At 37.5% G+C, this 17,042-nt stretch overlaps 1 protein-coding gene across 2 annotated transcripts in view; it reads right to left on the bottom strand.

The window, feature by feature from the left end:
* grm7 (glutamate metabotropic receptor 7) overlaps positions 1 to 17,042 on the bottom strand; it is a 192,758-nt gene that overhangs the window by 119,298 nt on the left and 56,418 nt on the right. For both annotated transcript variants that reach the window (XM_055217170.2, XM_055217169.2), the window contains exon 2: positions 12,317 to 12,533. In XM_055217170.2, coding sequence (XP_055073145.1) covers positions 12,317 to 12,533 — 217 coding nt within the window. The remainder of the gene's footprint in view (positions 1 to 12,316; positions 12,534 to 17,042) is intronic.

Below are 17,042 nucleotides of genomic sequence, written 5' to 3'. Positions count from 1 at the left end.
TTTCCTGTTCTCTTTTGATTGACAGGATATATCACCCATGACTTGGCTGTTTTTAACTTTTCCCACCATCGATTATTATCCACTAGATTTCTTTCCAATTTTTAAAAAACTGAAGCCAAATTTATCAAATTTAATTTTTTTACCATTTGTTTAATAATGCGATATTGTAAAACTGTGAAAGATACTATAGAAATAAACATTTAAAATGGGAAAAAATGTTGACAGTACTTGTTTAGCCAGCTTATAAATTAATAGCTTTCAACTACATTTCCCATAATTCTCTGTGCAATGCAAAAAATATGTAATAAATAAATCATCAGTTACCTGTGGCTTTATTTTGTACTAGTACAGAAGGTTAAAGTTTCTGTATTTGTCAGTATGATGAATGAATAAATAAAATTTTCATTTACAAGTTAATATTTTTTCTCCATCAAAACCACCTGCGCATGTAGGGGTGGGCGATAAACCGGTAGAGATTTTGGACTATCGTTTCTATCGAGGTAACACGCCCACGTCACGCTCCTGTGCCCGAAAACGTAACATTTGTACACATATTTAAGCACTGCAGTTTTAAAACAAGTTATTTTAAGCCATTGAAACACAGACAACAGATCTGTATGCGTGCATTCTTTCTGTGTGTCAGGAGCGGACAAGTCGCGCAACCGCTGCTCATTAAGCTCGTGAGCATTAAATACACATATGCGTCAAAATTCCCGTCTTTGCTCCTCATACACACGACCAGTTAGGTCTTAAGAGAAAATAAACAGCTAAAAGAGGAAGCGCATGTGTTACAGTGTATAGAATCTGGACTTTGGTCTAAAAGGGGAAGTTACCTAATTTTGCTCCTATCTGTCACTCGTGTTAATCAAACAGCATTGAGAGAAAATCTCTCACTGCTCCTGATTAAATCACTTTTCTACCTTAAATAAAAATATATATAGGCCTATACATACATGTATAATTATTTATTATCATTGTGTGTCCGAATCCACAGTTGCTAATTTAACGACAGGAAAAATGGTTTGTGCGCCTAGCACACAGTCTAAAAGGGTCGTTCCTATTCTCGTAATGAGTAATGTGTGTGTTTTTGGGCATAATGTGCAATAAACCAATGAGAGTCTCATCTTTAAATTACCAAAACCTTATTTCGCCATTGAATTTAGACTTTAGACCCAATTTTTAGTTGCCTCGAAACAGCATCGCGCCAACAATGCCCCTGAAAACACCTCATTGGGCGCACAAATGGGCACAAATGGTAAATGGTAAATGGCAAATGGACTGCATTTATATAGCGCTTTTAACAGACCTATGGCCATCCAAAGCGCTTTACAAGTTTGCCTCACATTCACCCATTCACGCACACATTCATACACCGATGGCGGTGTCAGCCATGCAAGGCGCCATCCAGCTCGTCGGGAGCAGCTGGGGTTAGATGTCTTGCTCAAGGACACCTCGACACTTGGTCCGGTGGAGCCGGGGATTGAACCACCAACCTTCTGGTTTGTAGACAACCTACATGAACCACTGAGCCACTGTCGTCCCTGTCGCCCCAAATGCATTTGCTGTTTAAACAACTCTGCATTGCGCCGGGTGTACGATAGGGCCCCAAGTCTTAGTTCTAGATTAAAAATAGAGCGTAATGGTTTTTGGTAGACTAAGAGGAACCAATCCTAAAATTTTTGGAGGAAAAGACACCGGCAAAATGACGGTGATGTCGTTTCACTGGGAATTATTCTAATTGTTGGATCAAAACGGTGAACTTTTTTTAATTGTGTTCTACTTAGCAATGCTTAGATCTAATCCAGACTACAGACACTCGCTAATCCATTGTGGATGCAATAAATGAGACAAATGTCAACAAATATTGATCAAACTTTAAGAGTGCACCTTAGAGGCAAAGGTTTGTCATTTAGCAGCAAGCGCCATCTGATAAAGGCCCACAAACATTTATCAGTGAAAGTTCTTCTATTTCCTGCAACTATGAAGGTGAAATCACAAAACAGACATTTTCTGACATTTCAGATACAAAATATTAGTCAAGTGCACGTCAAAATTGAAAAATTGTTAAAGCTGGCCTCGTTGACAGTGAATCCATTTCTTGGGCACAAACTGTGCAGGCTTAGAACTTATGGATTTAAAATTTCTATTCTAAAATCTACATTTTGGGCTATGCTGACTAATTCACTGTCATCCATGAATGATTCCCGATTAAGCAGATGCTAAATAGAAATAGCAGATCCCGATATTGGTCCTCTCAGCCGAAAACTGCCTACTTCATTTCTAATGATGTTATTATAAAAGTGAAGTTTCAACCAAATCAGCACTACAGTATTTGACTGGTTGAATTAACATTGTGCTATTACCAAAAGAAATTAGACATTTTAGAGCGTTCGCAGCAACCGTATAATTTATCATACAGTAGACAAGAGCTTTATAATGGGGCGTATATCCAGACTCATGGTGTACTCAAGCAAATTACCATACTTGTATGAATCGAATCAAGTGCTGTAGTGGAGTGATGTTGTATATAGTCTCAGTAAATAATACCAGATTTTTATAATCTGCATTCTTCTGCCTATTTGCATGATAAAAAAATGTGCAACATCCCAATTAAACCCTGTACTAATCATCGGGGTGTGTTCGCACTTACAGATAATCATGTGCTATTTTTCACTGCTTGAAATTTTCCAAATAGCCTGGCAGATGTTTAATGCAACTCACGATGCCAGAAGTGATAGCTTAGCATTAACACTAAAATGTACACTCATCTATTTAATGCATCCGCAGACTAAATGTTAGCACAACGTAATGTGACAGAGGTTGTGCCAAATTAGGTGCAGAACTTACTAGATGGCGTATTTATACAGATTCAGCAACTGTTGACCAATCTCAGTATTGAACATTATCTCAAAGTCAATGAGACGGAAACAAGCTGTCATTTAGGTGCCAATAATTGACAAATCATTTAAAGCGAGTTCAGGCGTATTGGTTTTGTACTTCAAAGCATCTGTTTTGCCGTGGTCTGTGAGCCGTACTACTAATGGCAACATTATCTGTTTTGCTGCAGTTAATGGATCAAAGGTCTCAACCAAATCCCTTTGAGGCCGCAAGTGATCATTTTCACAGATTCGAATTAGGTTTCATTCTTCTAAGCCTTCAAAAGAATTTGAAGAAATAGGGGAGGATGATAGAGACATAGCCCAATTTCTTTTTTCCCTGTTTCCAGGGTTGATGTAAATGAACAGAACTTGAATTAAAGATGTGATTTATCTCAGTAGCTTTCACAGAAGGATCCCTACTGACATACTGAACCTTCAAATGCATTGCTGAAAACTTTATGGACAAATGTGATGATGCTGCGTTGAATTTCCAATTAAATATCTTTAACTTGGTACCTGGAGAAGTGAAATCGTGAGCCTAATGAAGTGCATCATTGAAAATTGCTTAAATTAAGCCGCACGATGTGAAAGGAACATGTTTGCAAACCCCTTCTTGAATATGTGACTCTGGACCACAAACCAGTCATAAGGGTAAACTTTTTAAAATTGAGATTTAAAAAAAATATATTAGGATAGGACAATATTTGGCCAAGATTTGGCCCAACTATTTGAATCTTGACACCAGCTGCATTTCAGGCCTCAAAATCGCGTCTACCGTGTCTAGTTCGCCGCTTGAACATTTTGAATGCATTCGCGCGTCTAGAGCGAAATAGATATGTGGAAAAAGAAAGAATTTGATGAGCGTCACAGGGGCGAAATCTGCTTCTTGCTACATGTTGAATGAGTGACTCCGGGCGGGGCTGCCGCCACACCAGCAAGCAGGCTCCTGATTGGTTAAAATCTGCCAAAGTTCAAAATTTTAACTCTGGCGTCAGCCACAATTTTTTGTCAAACACAAAATGCACAAAAAGCACCATTCGCACGTATCGCACCGTGCTAAACGCCTCATCCGATTACTGTAAAAACACTCAGGAAATTGTCAATGGCAGGGATAGAGTTAAAGTTGTCCAAATAAAGTCTTTCGCAACTGAATCCACTTACAAAAATACTTGCCAGCTTTTTTAACTTGATTGCTTTGGTTCCTATGATACTTCTGCTTTGATTATCAGTCGTTGAACTGGTTGTGATATTTGTCCGACCACTCCCCCACTGTCATTGGATGGTCAAGTGAAAACTGAGATTGGTGAGCCCAAAGTTGAACAGTTTTTAACTCTTGGCGCTCAGCGTGGAAAAAAATGCCAAGCATAACCCGCCAGCTGCTGGCATTTTTGAAAAGCGCCATGCTTTAATTGAAAACACTCTGTTGAACGCTTTCCCAAAATATCTTCAATGGAACATGATCTTTCCATAATATCCTGATTTTAGGCATAAAAAAGATAATTTTGACCCATACAATGTATTGATGGCTACTGCTACAAATGTGCCCATGTGACATACAGTAAGACATTAGTTTGAAGCTCAAACTTTCATGTTACACAACACCAATCTAAGAAAAGTTTGACTATACCCAAACCACAAAGAGCCGCTTGCCGAATCAACTTTCAATATGAATAGACCCGTCACCTATCCTTGCACGCCCACTCAGACTGCAGTGTGTATCTGAGCTAGACCATCTGAATGCTCCAACTACTAAAAAAACAAATCACAACCCTGACCGGATCTTCTGCAATTTTAATGAGAGATCAGACAACACTAGAAGTCGCTCCACTGCAATATTAATGACTGGTCATCCTTTGGGATGTCCCTTTTTTCTGTATGATTTCTTTAAAAAAAACCCACACAAAATCAACCCTCAATGTACTTCTGAATCAGATGAAGTTCAAAAGGAATTGTCAAGATAACTCATAAAATGTGAGGGTCATACATACAATATTTACAAACTCACAACACAGTAATGATCAATAATTGTGATTTATTGAAACATATTAAATATAAATATACCTTGCACTTGATGCTAGCACACTGTGTTAGAATTGACAGCCAAAGAAAAAGTGAAAAAACGGCAATTTTTTCTTCAGGTTCTAAAGGGTTAAACAGACAAAACTGGCAAACCTCTCATGGGTCATACACACCAAACGCAAAACTTTCAACAATTTAGGGAAAATTTAACAATTTGTAAAAGTAGATTGCATACTGTACAAAGTCAATGAAAAGATGCGAATAGATACAAATTTGCATGGTGTGATGTGAATAGTACAAATCGGGCGGTGCAATTGCCGCAAACACGTGCTATTTGCCTCAAATGTCTTCCGCGCAAAGTGAAAAATACAACTTGAGTGAAAAATTCGCCTGACTCATGGTTAAATCCAGCGAGTAATAATGAGGAGCATCGCGATGTGAATACAGGCTTCGTGTTTAGTGTGTCCACCCCATTAGTATTGCATACATGCACGATAAAGGGCACATTATAACGATAACTAAAACCGTTAACTAGGACGATAAATATATTTGCGCCCACATCATAACGATAACTTGCTAATTTGCTCGTGGCATTCGTGCACATCACTTGCCTTTAATGGCTTGAATTAATATTGGATGTTTTTTGTAATAAAAACTTTTGCAAATAAGTGTCATTGAATATGCAAATATGCATTGCATTAACCAGCAGATGAATTCAACACACTGCCTTTCGCGTAACTCTAAACAGTGAATCTAGTTTGTGTAATAATATTTTACCTTTTGGCGTAGTCAGTGTGGGAGGAAAAAACATTACCTAGTGAATTTCAAAGCAACTGCATCAGCAGATGAGAAAAAAAATCGCTCATAAAGTGATCCCAACCATATCGTTCAATATCTTTATCTTTAAAGTTGTGGTGTGAAGTGATTTTGCGAAACTATATTTTTATAGTTATAGTTATCGTTATAATGTGAACGGCCCTTTAAAACAGCGGTGCATTTCTTACATTAGGTTACTCTATCTACAGTACACTCCACACAGATTACCTTTAATTTAATAAATGTATAAAACAACACGAGCACTACTACCCATAACCATGAGCAACCATAAAAATCATCTCAAGTACACTTAACACTTGAAATGCTCTCAGATGCATCTTCCCCTCTGGTGGGCAGAAGTTCAGTGACCACAATTAATTCAAATCACAGGTAACACATTAAAGTCTTCACAGTAGGGTTATACGTACACTAGAGTAATCACGGCAAAGTTATCTGGCATTATACAGAACTGCGTCCTCATCCGTATGAAAACACATTCCCGCTATCACCAACAGGATAAGCACTATGCCACTAATGAATGTCAAAGCAATACGAGCGGTACACATCAACAAACTGGCACTTATACACTATACAGGATAATCAAATACACAAATTATGAACATTAATAACAGCCTTCTCTCCTCTGATCCCGAGTGGACCGAAATGGCTTCACAAATAAACACTGAAAATGAATATGCCACGGTGGGCGCCAAAGCTAATACAAAAGCTGGCATGTGAGGCCACAGCACTGTTTAATTGGGAGTAGTTGTCCTAATGTTAGTGTTTGACAAATATTAATACAAGATGAAATGAAAATCATATTTGATTGTTTCTACAAGGTTCATTCTGAGCATCCATGATCAAATTCTTCAACCCATTCTTATCATTTGCGAATAAACAGCACGAAGTGTGAAAAGTCGTGCAATACATATGCAAAATTCCAGTTTTGCGCGTAAAATTCAAGTCTCACGGCAGGCAGGATTACAACTGTGGCGCCCTTGAGCAATGCACCTTACCCTAATTGGTCCCCGGGCGCTGGGATAGCTGCCCACCGCTCCGGGTGTGTGTGCGTGTGTTCACGACTTGTTCAATACTTACTGGGATGGGTTAAATGCAGAGGTCACATGTCGAGTATGCGTTGCATATCACAAGCATATCACTTTAACTTTTTTACTTTCATGCATTGGTTTCTCTTTTTTCTGTTTTTATTTTTTAACATTCTTGTTTGGCATTAGCATTAGAACAACTTTTTGTTGCATAATACGAAATCTTAAAGCAAATCCCAAATCAAACCCCAAACCCAAGTGACAATGGATTAAAAACCAACAACAAAAAAAACCAATACATAAATGAGACAAAAAGATGCACTGTATTAAGTAAACGGGAAGGACTGGCGTTATCATATGCACGCCAAATTGTAATTTTTGCGTATGTTTTGCATGACTTTTCACGTTGCGTGCTATTTATACACACTTCAAAAGAATGTCTTGGATTTTGCTACTTCTGTTTATGCATTGAATAGGATGTTGATTATACTTAAAACAATCCTAATTTATACTTAAGGGCACCAATAATGATTTAACTTTTGTTTATGGTATTTGACGACAATCAAAATAATATGAATAATAGAAAAGCTTTAATGCTATTTAAACATTCTTCTTTAAAAAGTGCTCAAGAATAACAAAAGAAGAAAATAATATACAACATGTACGCACATTCCCCTTTTTGAATGCTATTATATTTCTCTTATAGGACTCCTGAGGATTGGTAAAAATGGTGATTTGCTTTTTGTGTGAGCAAAAGCAAAAATGTGTTTAATTCACACAGGATTAAAGTCACAAGTGCGTTTGCGAAATTCAAGTTTACGGAAACAAGTTTCCCTCTTTAGGGAAAACTAGTCACATCTGAAGAGGTCTTAAGATGAGAAATGCCTGAAGGAAAGAGGTAGACACAGATAGTATAACAGGGTAGATGTGAGAGACGTAGGTGTGCCGTGATTGCTGAGATGAATCTGTCATTAGGAGTGTGACGGAAAAGCAACGACGTAATAAATCTGGATTAGATCCTGCAGTCAAAGTGCCTGTGAACCGTGCTTGGGAGACTCTGAACATGCCATATATGGCATGTTATGCAGTAAATGATTTGGCAAACAGTAATAACTCATTATTAAATCATATGAAATAATAAATCAATTTAAAACTTTCTTTAACTAAGGTTGCTTTCACAGCCAGCTAGCTCTATAAACAAACCGAACAGAAGAGTCATTTTGGTCTTATGAATCAACTGAACCCATACCCCTTTATTAGGGGTGGGCGATATGACCAAAATCTTCTATCACGATAGGATTAATTTTATATCATGATAACGATATGTATCACGGTAGAGGTTTTTTTATGTTTTAATAAGGTTTAAATCTTTAATACCATAGAAATGTTCATACTTCTCACAAAAAACATATACAAGCATAGAAAGAAGATAAAAAGCAAACAAAACTCAAGCTCTCTGAAGATAAACAGTCATATAAGAATGATAATAAATAATTATGCATGTATGTATAAGCCTATACATATTTTTATTTAAGGTAGAAAAGTGATTTAATCAGGAGCAGTGAGAGATTTTCTCTCAATGCTGTTTGATTAACACGAGTGACAGACGGGAGCAAAATTAGGTAACTTCCCCTTTAAGACCAACGTCCAGATCCAATACACTGTCACACATGCGCTTTCTGTTTTAGCTGTTTACTTTCTCTTAAGACCTGACTGGTCGTGTTTATGAGGATGCTTGCAAAGACGGGAATTTTGACGCATATATGTATTTAAGGTCAATAAAGCGGGAAAAATGCTTGCGAGCTTAATGAGCAGCAGTCGCGCGATTTGCGCGTTCCTCACAGACAGAAAAAGCAGCGGCTGCGCGACTTCTCCGCTCCTGACACACAGAAAGAACGCACGCATACAGATCTGTTGTCTGTGTTTCAATGGCTTAAAATAACTTGTTTTAAAACTGCAGTGCTTAAATACGTGTACAAACGTTACGTTTTCGCGACCACGCGCACAGGAGCGTGTCGTGGGCACGTAACCTCGATAGAAACGATAGTCCAAAATCTCTACCGGTTGACAATTTTCTACCGGTTAATTATGTCTACCGGTTTATCGCCCACCCCTACCCTTTATTGTAACCCCTGCAGTCATATTAAAATTATGCATTTGACCCCTCGCTCTAATGCTGCTCTGCTCCTACATACAACATTGCAATTCCAGCCCAGTCTCACGAAATTTCATTATATAGTCATGTAATTTATTGATTTTTTTTGTGATATTACCACGAATTTCCGTGTTTTTTTGTGATTGTATAACGAATTCCTGTTTTCGTGTGATTATCACATATTGGTTACTCAACTGTGTAATCTCACGAAAAAAGAATAAAAAAATTACGTGACTATATCACGAAACATCGTGAGACTGGGTAGCAATACGATACCATTTAAAACGTAACTTTAAAGTCAACACAACTAAGTTGTGGATGTACACAAAAGATATGGTCAACTTGTATCCCTGCCAACATAACCTAAAATATGTTTCTCCAGGTACATATCGCTGCATTCACTGGAGGCGTTTGGTTCTGTCCGTTTTGATGCAGGATTTTTACTATGTTAGTTACGAAGCAGACACATACACATTATGTTAAAAATGTATTTTAAATGTATAATATATCAAATAAAAGACCCTCTGCTTTGAACTGTTTGCCCTAAGGGGTTGCTTCTTGGTTTAATAAGTTGGGTACGAGTGCCACCTGGTGGATAGAAATAGGGATTGCCGGAAAAACTTGCCAATTAAGAGAGAACGTTTCCTTGCCAATGACGAGTTAATTCGTCAATGGCAGGGAAAGAGTTAAAGCTCACATATCACACAGTGTTTTTGCTTATCTCATGTTAATCTTGAGTACCAACAGAATAGTATTACATCCTTCATATCTCCAAAAAGACTTTAGTTATATCAGATTTACAAAAGACAGATGAGCTGTTCAGCTACTTTTCCGAATAAACCAGAATAAACCAGACGTACCGTGTCATGGGCAAGCAACACACACAAAACATTTTCTATTTCATGTTGTTTGCACCGACATTTGATGCAGTTTTACTTACCGCCTGCGACTCATGATCCCGTTGGGACCGCACCATTTCAACAAAATCCAGCGTTAAACAAACACACACGCAAAACTCCGCTGCTACTCCGGATAAACAAACTATATCCATTTTTTCCATCATGCTTGGTTAATTGGGAAACTGAACAAGCGTAAATGTCCTTCACAAACAACAACATTATCTAGTAAAGTTGATTTCGCATCAGCTCCAGCAGGTTGGTGTGTTTGTGCGCTTTTCCGGGTGAAATGCCCATATAAGGACTTCCACGGTACTTCCTGCACTGAAATTGCACATAAAAGAAAAAGAGTATGATTTATACGTATAAATCTTTTATGTTCGAAGCTTTCAGAAACTTGTATGAACCCTGGCGAAGTGCATTCAGCACAGAAATAATTTGTCACCCGTCCAACTACTATTTTGACACTTTGTCAATCTTTAGCATGAGGAATCAGTGTTAATAAGTCAGAATGCATGAAATAGCTTTAAGACCCCGCTTTAATTTAGGACAAACAAGGACTGTCATACTTGACCAACCCTCAACAAGCAATTTCTCATAGCCTTCCTATTCCCATTTAAAGGAGGGGTGCATGATCTCTGAAAGACATTAGAAATCACCTAAACAAACCGACCCCTACCCCAATAGAATCTGGACCTTCTTTTGATAGACCCGCCCCACACATACACCCAGGCAATAATGTTGGTTAGTAGACATGCACCTTACTGCTACAAGTGTGTTTTGGTACTCGGCCCGACTCCCTTTTTCAAAGTGTTTTTCAAAAATCATGCACCCCGCCTTTAATAGTAGCTATTGTAATCTGTGTTTGTCTGAGCATCTGGTTAATGCATCATCTTCGCTGCTGAGTGTTAATTCTGATTCTTGAGCTAATTTTGTTTCTGAAAAATGGCTGCGAAAGTACTGCACAAAAACGTGTAAAGTATGGAGAGGTCAAATAATGTGATAAATGTTGCTAATGTAAGCTCTACAGCACCCAACAGCTTGTGGAGACAGTTTGTTCACCTCAACACCATAGTGGGTGCAATTAACAGAATGTACTGATCTTTGTACCGGTCTCTAAAGCTGTTGAATCTGAGGAGATTTCATATGTGAGAATTTATATTGCTTGATTCGATAGTTTTCTAGTTAATAATTCATTATAAACAACAAGCTATAACATTACTGGTGTCAATTTTTCATAAATTCCCTCCAACAATATTTTTGCACCCAGAATGATGTTCATTATTAAATAATTACATAACATATTTAGACAAAGCATTGCAGGGCACTTTATCAACCACAACCGTAAAAGTCGACACACAATGGCATTTACACCCCATTTTACTTCATAATCAAATGTATTTTATGGCCTTCAATGAGAAATAAATGCAGGTCAAGACTTGTTCCACCATGAACTTGTAAAATAGGCAAAATTTTGTCGCCATTTTGTAAAATCGGTCATATTGCCTAGTAAGTGTGTATCAATTAAAGTGCACTTATTTTATTGCTAAAAACAATATTATTAAGTGTATTTGGTATAATACAATGTTTTTGTGTGGTTTATGGTAAAAAACACAGCTAATCTCTACGTTGTGATTGGCCTGAATACATCAGCAGGAAATGTGATGCTCCTTACCATGTTTGAAAGATTCGCTCAGGAGTTAGCGGGAGGAATTATCATAATGTCGATCTAACATGATAACTTGCGTCATTGTTTACTTTGGGGTTTGTACTTTTTGCATATCATTAACATGTACTAATACACACTTACACACCAAAGGAAATTTAAAAATGTGAATCGGACAATAGGTGCTCTTTAATATTTAAGTACCAGCTAAGATTTTTTTTTTTGATAGAGAACAAACTATCAAACCAAGAAATGTAGCCATATATAATTTATATATGTCTTTTTTAATACTTAAAAAAATATTTAAGAAATCTATTTGGTTATCTGTAACAATTATACGTTGATATACTGTAAAGTCGGTCCCATTAAGCAACCCAAATTACCCATCATGTCAGGTTACATCTTACAATCTAATTTGTGCCCTAAAAGGTGCAAGTAAGGTTTCAGTAATTGGCTTTTCTCGTTAATGAGTAAGACGCTTTGAATTAATGTCCTTTCCTCGGGGGCGCATGCACACTTTGTTTGAGTGAGTATGTGTATTGTTTTGCAATCGACAAAGAGACGCAACATTTCCAGCGTCGACAGCTATTGGAATTGTTTACACATTCATTTATTTGATAAGTGGCTTTCAGTGTAGCTTTTTGTTTGGGTAAACACTGCAAATTCCTCATTGAAAGTTTGCAGATGTCTCTAGTAATCAACTTCGTTTTGGAGAGATGAATGAAAAATCCAAACATTTCTCAGCGAATGGGACTTGTTTTGGAAAATATAATGAGAGGCTGTTTTTAGTGCAAATCCTTTAATGCACAAAGACTGCAAACTGCATTGTTTAGGCTCACCTGCTTCTCTTGAAATCTGCATAAAGGCCTCGACTCCTTTCTCGCCGTAAGATCCCTCGGAAGCCACCGTAGATACGTAGTTCCATCCCATCGCTTTCACTATGTCCACCATGGCCTGTGCCTGGAAAGAGTCAGGAGGAACCACTCGAGAGAAGAAATCGTACCGTCGATCATCACTCAGTTCCGGGGCGGTGGAAGCGTAGCTGATCTGTGGAATCTGAAACCGGACGAAAAAAAGGGGTGGTTAGATTCACTGCTGCGCTCGGAAAACTGGGTCGGTCCAATCTGTATTTCTGTCAACGCTTATAATGGAAAATGATAGAGCGTTCCCCCGCTGTGATTCTGTGATTGAATGTAACTTATTTCAACTTTCATAGGCAGTTGTATTTGCCAGCCAGCTTTGACGTGGTCATAATATGAATGCTCGGGATCTCGGAATGAGACTTCGGAAAACAGATAGGAGGCAAGGATGAGCTGACTTTGAAACTCTACTTCTGACTTCAACGTGGCTTGCTTTGTTTAAAAAGAGAAGAGTGATTAATCTATACAGCAATATAAAAAACACCAATTCAGAGAAAATTAATGACTATTGATTTTTATACTAAATGCTGCATGTTATTAAGATATCATTTATTTGCCTATTCTAATCTCAACCTGCGTATAAAGTAAAGCGAAGGATTAAATCGTCTGCCGCAGTTTGAGCGATGCGTGATCAAAAAGCACCGTTTGACAGATAACAGAAAAACACAGAACTAAAGTTTCTTGTCACCCACCAGATGCCGAAGCAAACCGCAGAGACGCATTTATCATCTTAGACAAGCTGCATAATATCCTCTTTGTTTTTGGAGTTATGTAATGAAACAGCGAGTGCTGCGTTACCTCAAGAGAGGCCGTGCTGAGAACGTACATACGATGTTTAGCTCTGTCATCATGTTGTTCTGTTCTCGTGATCTTTCTTGGCACAAAACATGTTGTGAGGTTATGGAAAATCTTTGGGTATTAGACAACTATCAACAGTAATGGTTTCATACGCTGCTGTGGTGTTATTTGAGTGGTTTCTGGATGAAGGCATGTTGACAGAGTTCAGGGAAAACTTCCTAATGTCAAGTGTACTATGAATTTGCACTTAAAGTGACACTTTGTAGTTTTTCAACATTCATAATATATTTTCAATTTCATTGTGATGGTACATCGACTTAAAATAGGTTGAATGGCATGTCTACCATAGCCTGACGAGGTCTGTATCACTTTTACTCGTATTTTTAACCCCCTGGGGTCCAAAAAACGCGACACCGTCGTGTTTTCTCCTTATCATAGCAGAATCAACTTAAAATACTCCATCTTTAATAATCATACACATAGCTTTTTTACAAAACCACGCATAAACATTATTCTCTCAAAAATACAAACATGTACATACATGTAGCTCATATAATATTGTAGCCCAGTTTGTACTGAATGCAGTGTTATGAGACACTTGCCATTAATATGTTTAAAGCAACTGAAAAAGACCAAATGTAAGAGCAGGTCAAAACCTCTGCCAGTGTCCCAAAATGGTCGGACCCCAGAGGGTTAAACTTGGGGGGTTTTGGGTAGTAACCTGAGGACAAAAAGAACTACAAAATTTGACTGCTTTACGGCAGACGTCACTTCCTCCACTTCCTTAAATTCAGACATGAGAGCCCAACTATTTATTTTCCTGATGTTTTTGTCATGGCCGAAGCAGCAACTAAGAAAAAGAAACCCACCCTGCTAAAAAAAACCAATAGACACCATCACATAAATTCTATTGGTTTTATTGGGAATTTTATTGGTTCTAATGGAATATGGCCCAAAACACACTTGTATTGGTCTTTGTTGGTCTTTAATGGTATGTATTGGTTCTATGTATTAGTTCTAATGTAATATGGCCCAAACACACTACAGTGTATTGGTTTTAATGGTAAAAGCTAATGGTTCCTATTGGTATTTTAATGGCCACCTTTAGAATTTAGTAAACGTGAACTACGCGATCTTTTTGCGTTTGAAAAAATTAAACCTTACATTCATATGACATGCTGTAAGACACACCGCAGACTTTGTGAACTAAAGAGTTGTCTTCTTCTCCTTCGCGACAGTGCTGCGGTGCTTGTGGCCTCTAGGGGCGCTAGACGTGAAAAATACATGCTTTTAAGGTGCGTGACAAAAACACAGGCGCACTTCAGTTAGTGCGGTATTGATGCAAATAAAGCATTTACATGGACACATACTGCGATTAAAAATACACCCCCTGTTTTAATATGGTTATACTTGCTGCGATTATGAGCTTAATCGCATAATTTTTATCAAAGTATTGTGTTTATATGAGATAAAGTATAATCGCAATATTGACCAAATCCCGTAATAATCGCATTATGAGAGTGAAAGAAAACGTAGTCCATGTTTATTCTGTAAAATAACTCACAAGCTGAAATGCAATTCAAGAAAAGACCTCACCAATGTTCAACCATGTAAATTAGTATTGTAAATACTAGAAAATAAGCACACTGTCAGACAAATACTAGAGAAAACAAAATTCATCAAGAAATTCTGTGCTCAAAATGGTGATTATGTTAACAAAAGTTGACTTTTTAAAGGAGGCATGGCAATGCGGTGGTAGTAATGAAGTCAGCTAAAGATGCAAAGTTTATGAAACTTTTAATGCAGATTGTTGCCGATATAAAATTCTGTTGGAACGTTGTTTTGGAGATTTCAGTCTTTCTGTATAGAAAGTTTGTTATTATCAAGAAGACAAGTTACCTAAGATCATTTTTCAAAGCATATATTCAATCAAATCATGCAGGTTCCTGAGCTCTGAGCACACAGGAATGTAATCTTAAAGGTCAATGCTTTAAAAAAACGTGTCAGATCCACAGAAAACTTGAGCGAAATGAGTTTGATTCAACTTGCGCTTTGGGTTTTCTTTGCAATTATCTTCAAGCTTTTTGGCTGTTTGACACTAGTCTGGGATCATTTGATCTTTGACCAAGTCAGGCCAGATATATTCTTCTCTAAAAGTTAATTCCCTTCTCTGGTGGGCCTCCCGAGCACCGGCCAACAAAGTTTAGCCAGGCGCTGTATTTTTCAATTAGCCTTTTGATCGCTCTTGATTTAATGGTGAGCTAAGCTTTTCTATTATACTGGTGAGTAGGAAGATATATAAGGGACAGGAATCTGGGGGTGGATGTGAGAATGATATTGGGATCAAAAACACCAGCGTATGTAAAATGAAGGTGTGGCGAACAAACAACGGTAATAATTGTGTTGCAATGAAATCTGCACCCCTTAATTACTGTGATGAAAAGAGATTTGTGCTGTATTGAACAGTGCTTTGTCCAGAAGCTGTCAGTTTATATGCTAATTCTCTTTCTGGCAGCAAACTATGTTGGCTTGAGCATCGCAGATGCAATTTATGGAAATCTCCGAGACTTGTAATTTTTGGAAAGAGGAGGCAGGACAAGGAATGTTTAGCAATTACAATACTGAACTTATCATTTTGAGGCTAAAATTATTGATGTGCACCTCCAGGCTAGATTATCATCATGTTGTAATATTACAGGATAGGATACTGGTGACATTTTTAAACAAATAATTAACAGAACCATCATTTTTCCGTATTTTCAGTTATTTTGTGATAAAAAAATGCTTGTTTCGGTAGAATAGATTTAAACAGGAATAAAATCAGGGATAATTCACCCAACAAAGAAACTGATGTTACAATTTACTCACTCATCCTTATGTTGTCTAAATCTGTGAGACTGACCTGAAATACCCTTAGGAAAATGAACCATGGTTTTGCTACAGTTAAAACCAAAAAAACATGGTTACTGAAGTAAACCATGGTAACCACAAAATAACCATGGTTTTGACAACCATATTTTTCAAAAACCATAGTTAAACCATGGTAAGTGTAATAAAACCATGGTTTTGTTCATAGTAATCAATAGACCAAAAAAAAACATGGTTACTACACTTTTACAACAATAAAAGCATGGTTAATCATAGGTCGTTTGTGCAAGCACCTTATTATGATGTAAAGTGACATATTAAGGGATTAGTATCCTCTAGCGGCAGTAGCTTATACAACCTGTTGTTACGTTTTAAGGTTTTTGCCTTATACATCAGATTAGACACATTTCATTGTATGAATTTGTAAATGTATAAACGGGTTCATAAACATTTATGTTATTAACCCTGGAGAACCCAAGAACCCATCTCTTAGCAGTAATTAACATTGGCCAAATTTGACACGTGGGTTAAAAATATTTTGGAGCATCTAACCCCACCCTTAACTTACCCTAAACCCAAACACTTTTCAACTATATAAAAGACAACATGCAAGTAAAGTCACAGGTATTTATTGCATATAACCGTATAAAAGTGTTTTAAACTTTGCGAACTGAAGCTATACGATTACTTTATATGAAGAACTCTGTGATCAAAACGCACAGTCAGATCTCATTCAAACATAATCCAGAGCCAATAGCGCTTCGCATTCTTAGCTAACGTAATGATGCAATCAATCACGAGACACATGAGAGCCAATGCCTTTTCTCAATCATAGATGACGTATCATCACTTCTTCCTGCGGCAGTTTTTGAACGAGTACACCAGATCTGGGGTCTCATTTATAAAGCATGCGTACGCACAAAAAGGGTCGGAAACGTGCATATGCCAGTTCCTACGCAAAGGTGATCTATAAAAAAAC

Source organism: Misgurnus anguillicaudatus, unplaced genomic scaffold, assembly GCF_027580225.2.
Source record: "Misgurnus anguillicaudatus unplaced genomic scaffold, ASM2758022v2 HiC_scaffold_32, whole genome shotgun sequence".
Taxonomy (NCBI): Eukaryota; Metazoa; Chordata; class Actinopteri; order Cypriniformes; family Cobitidae; genus Misgurnus; species Misgurnus anguillicaudatus.
Note: the sequence above shows the minus strand (reverse complement) of the source record. Positions and strands in the feature narration are given on the sequence as shown.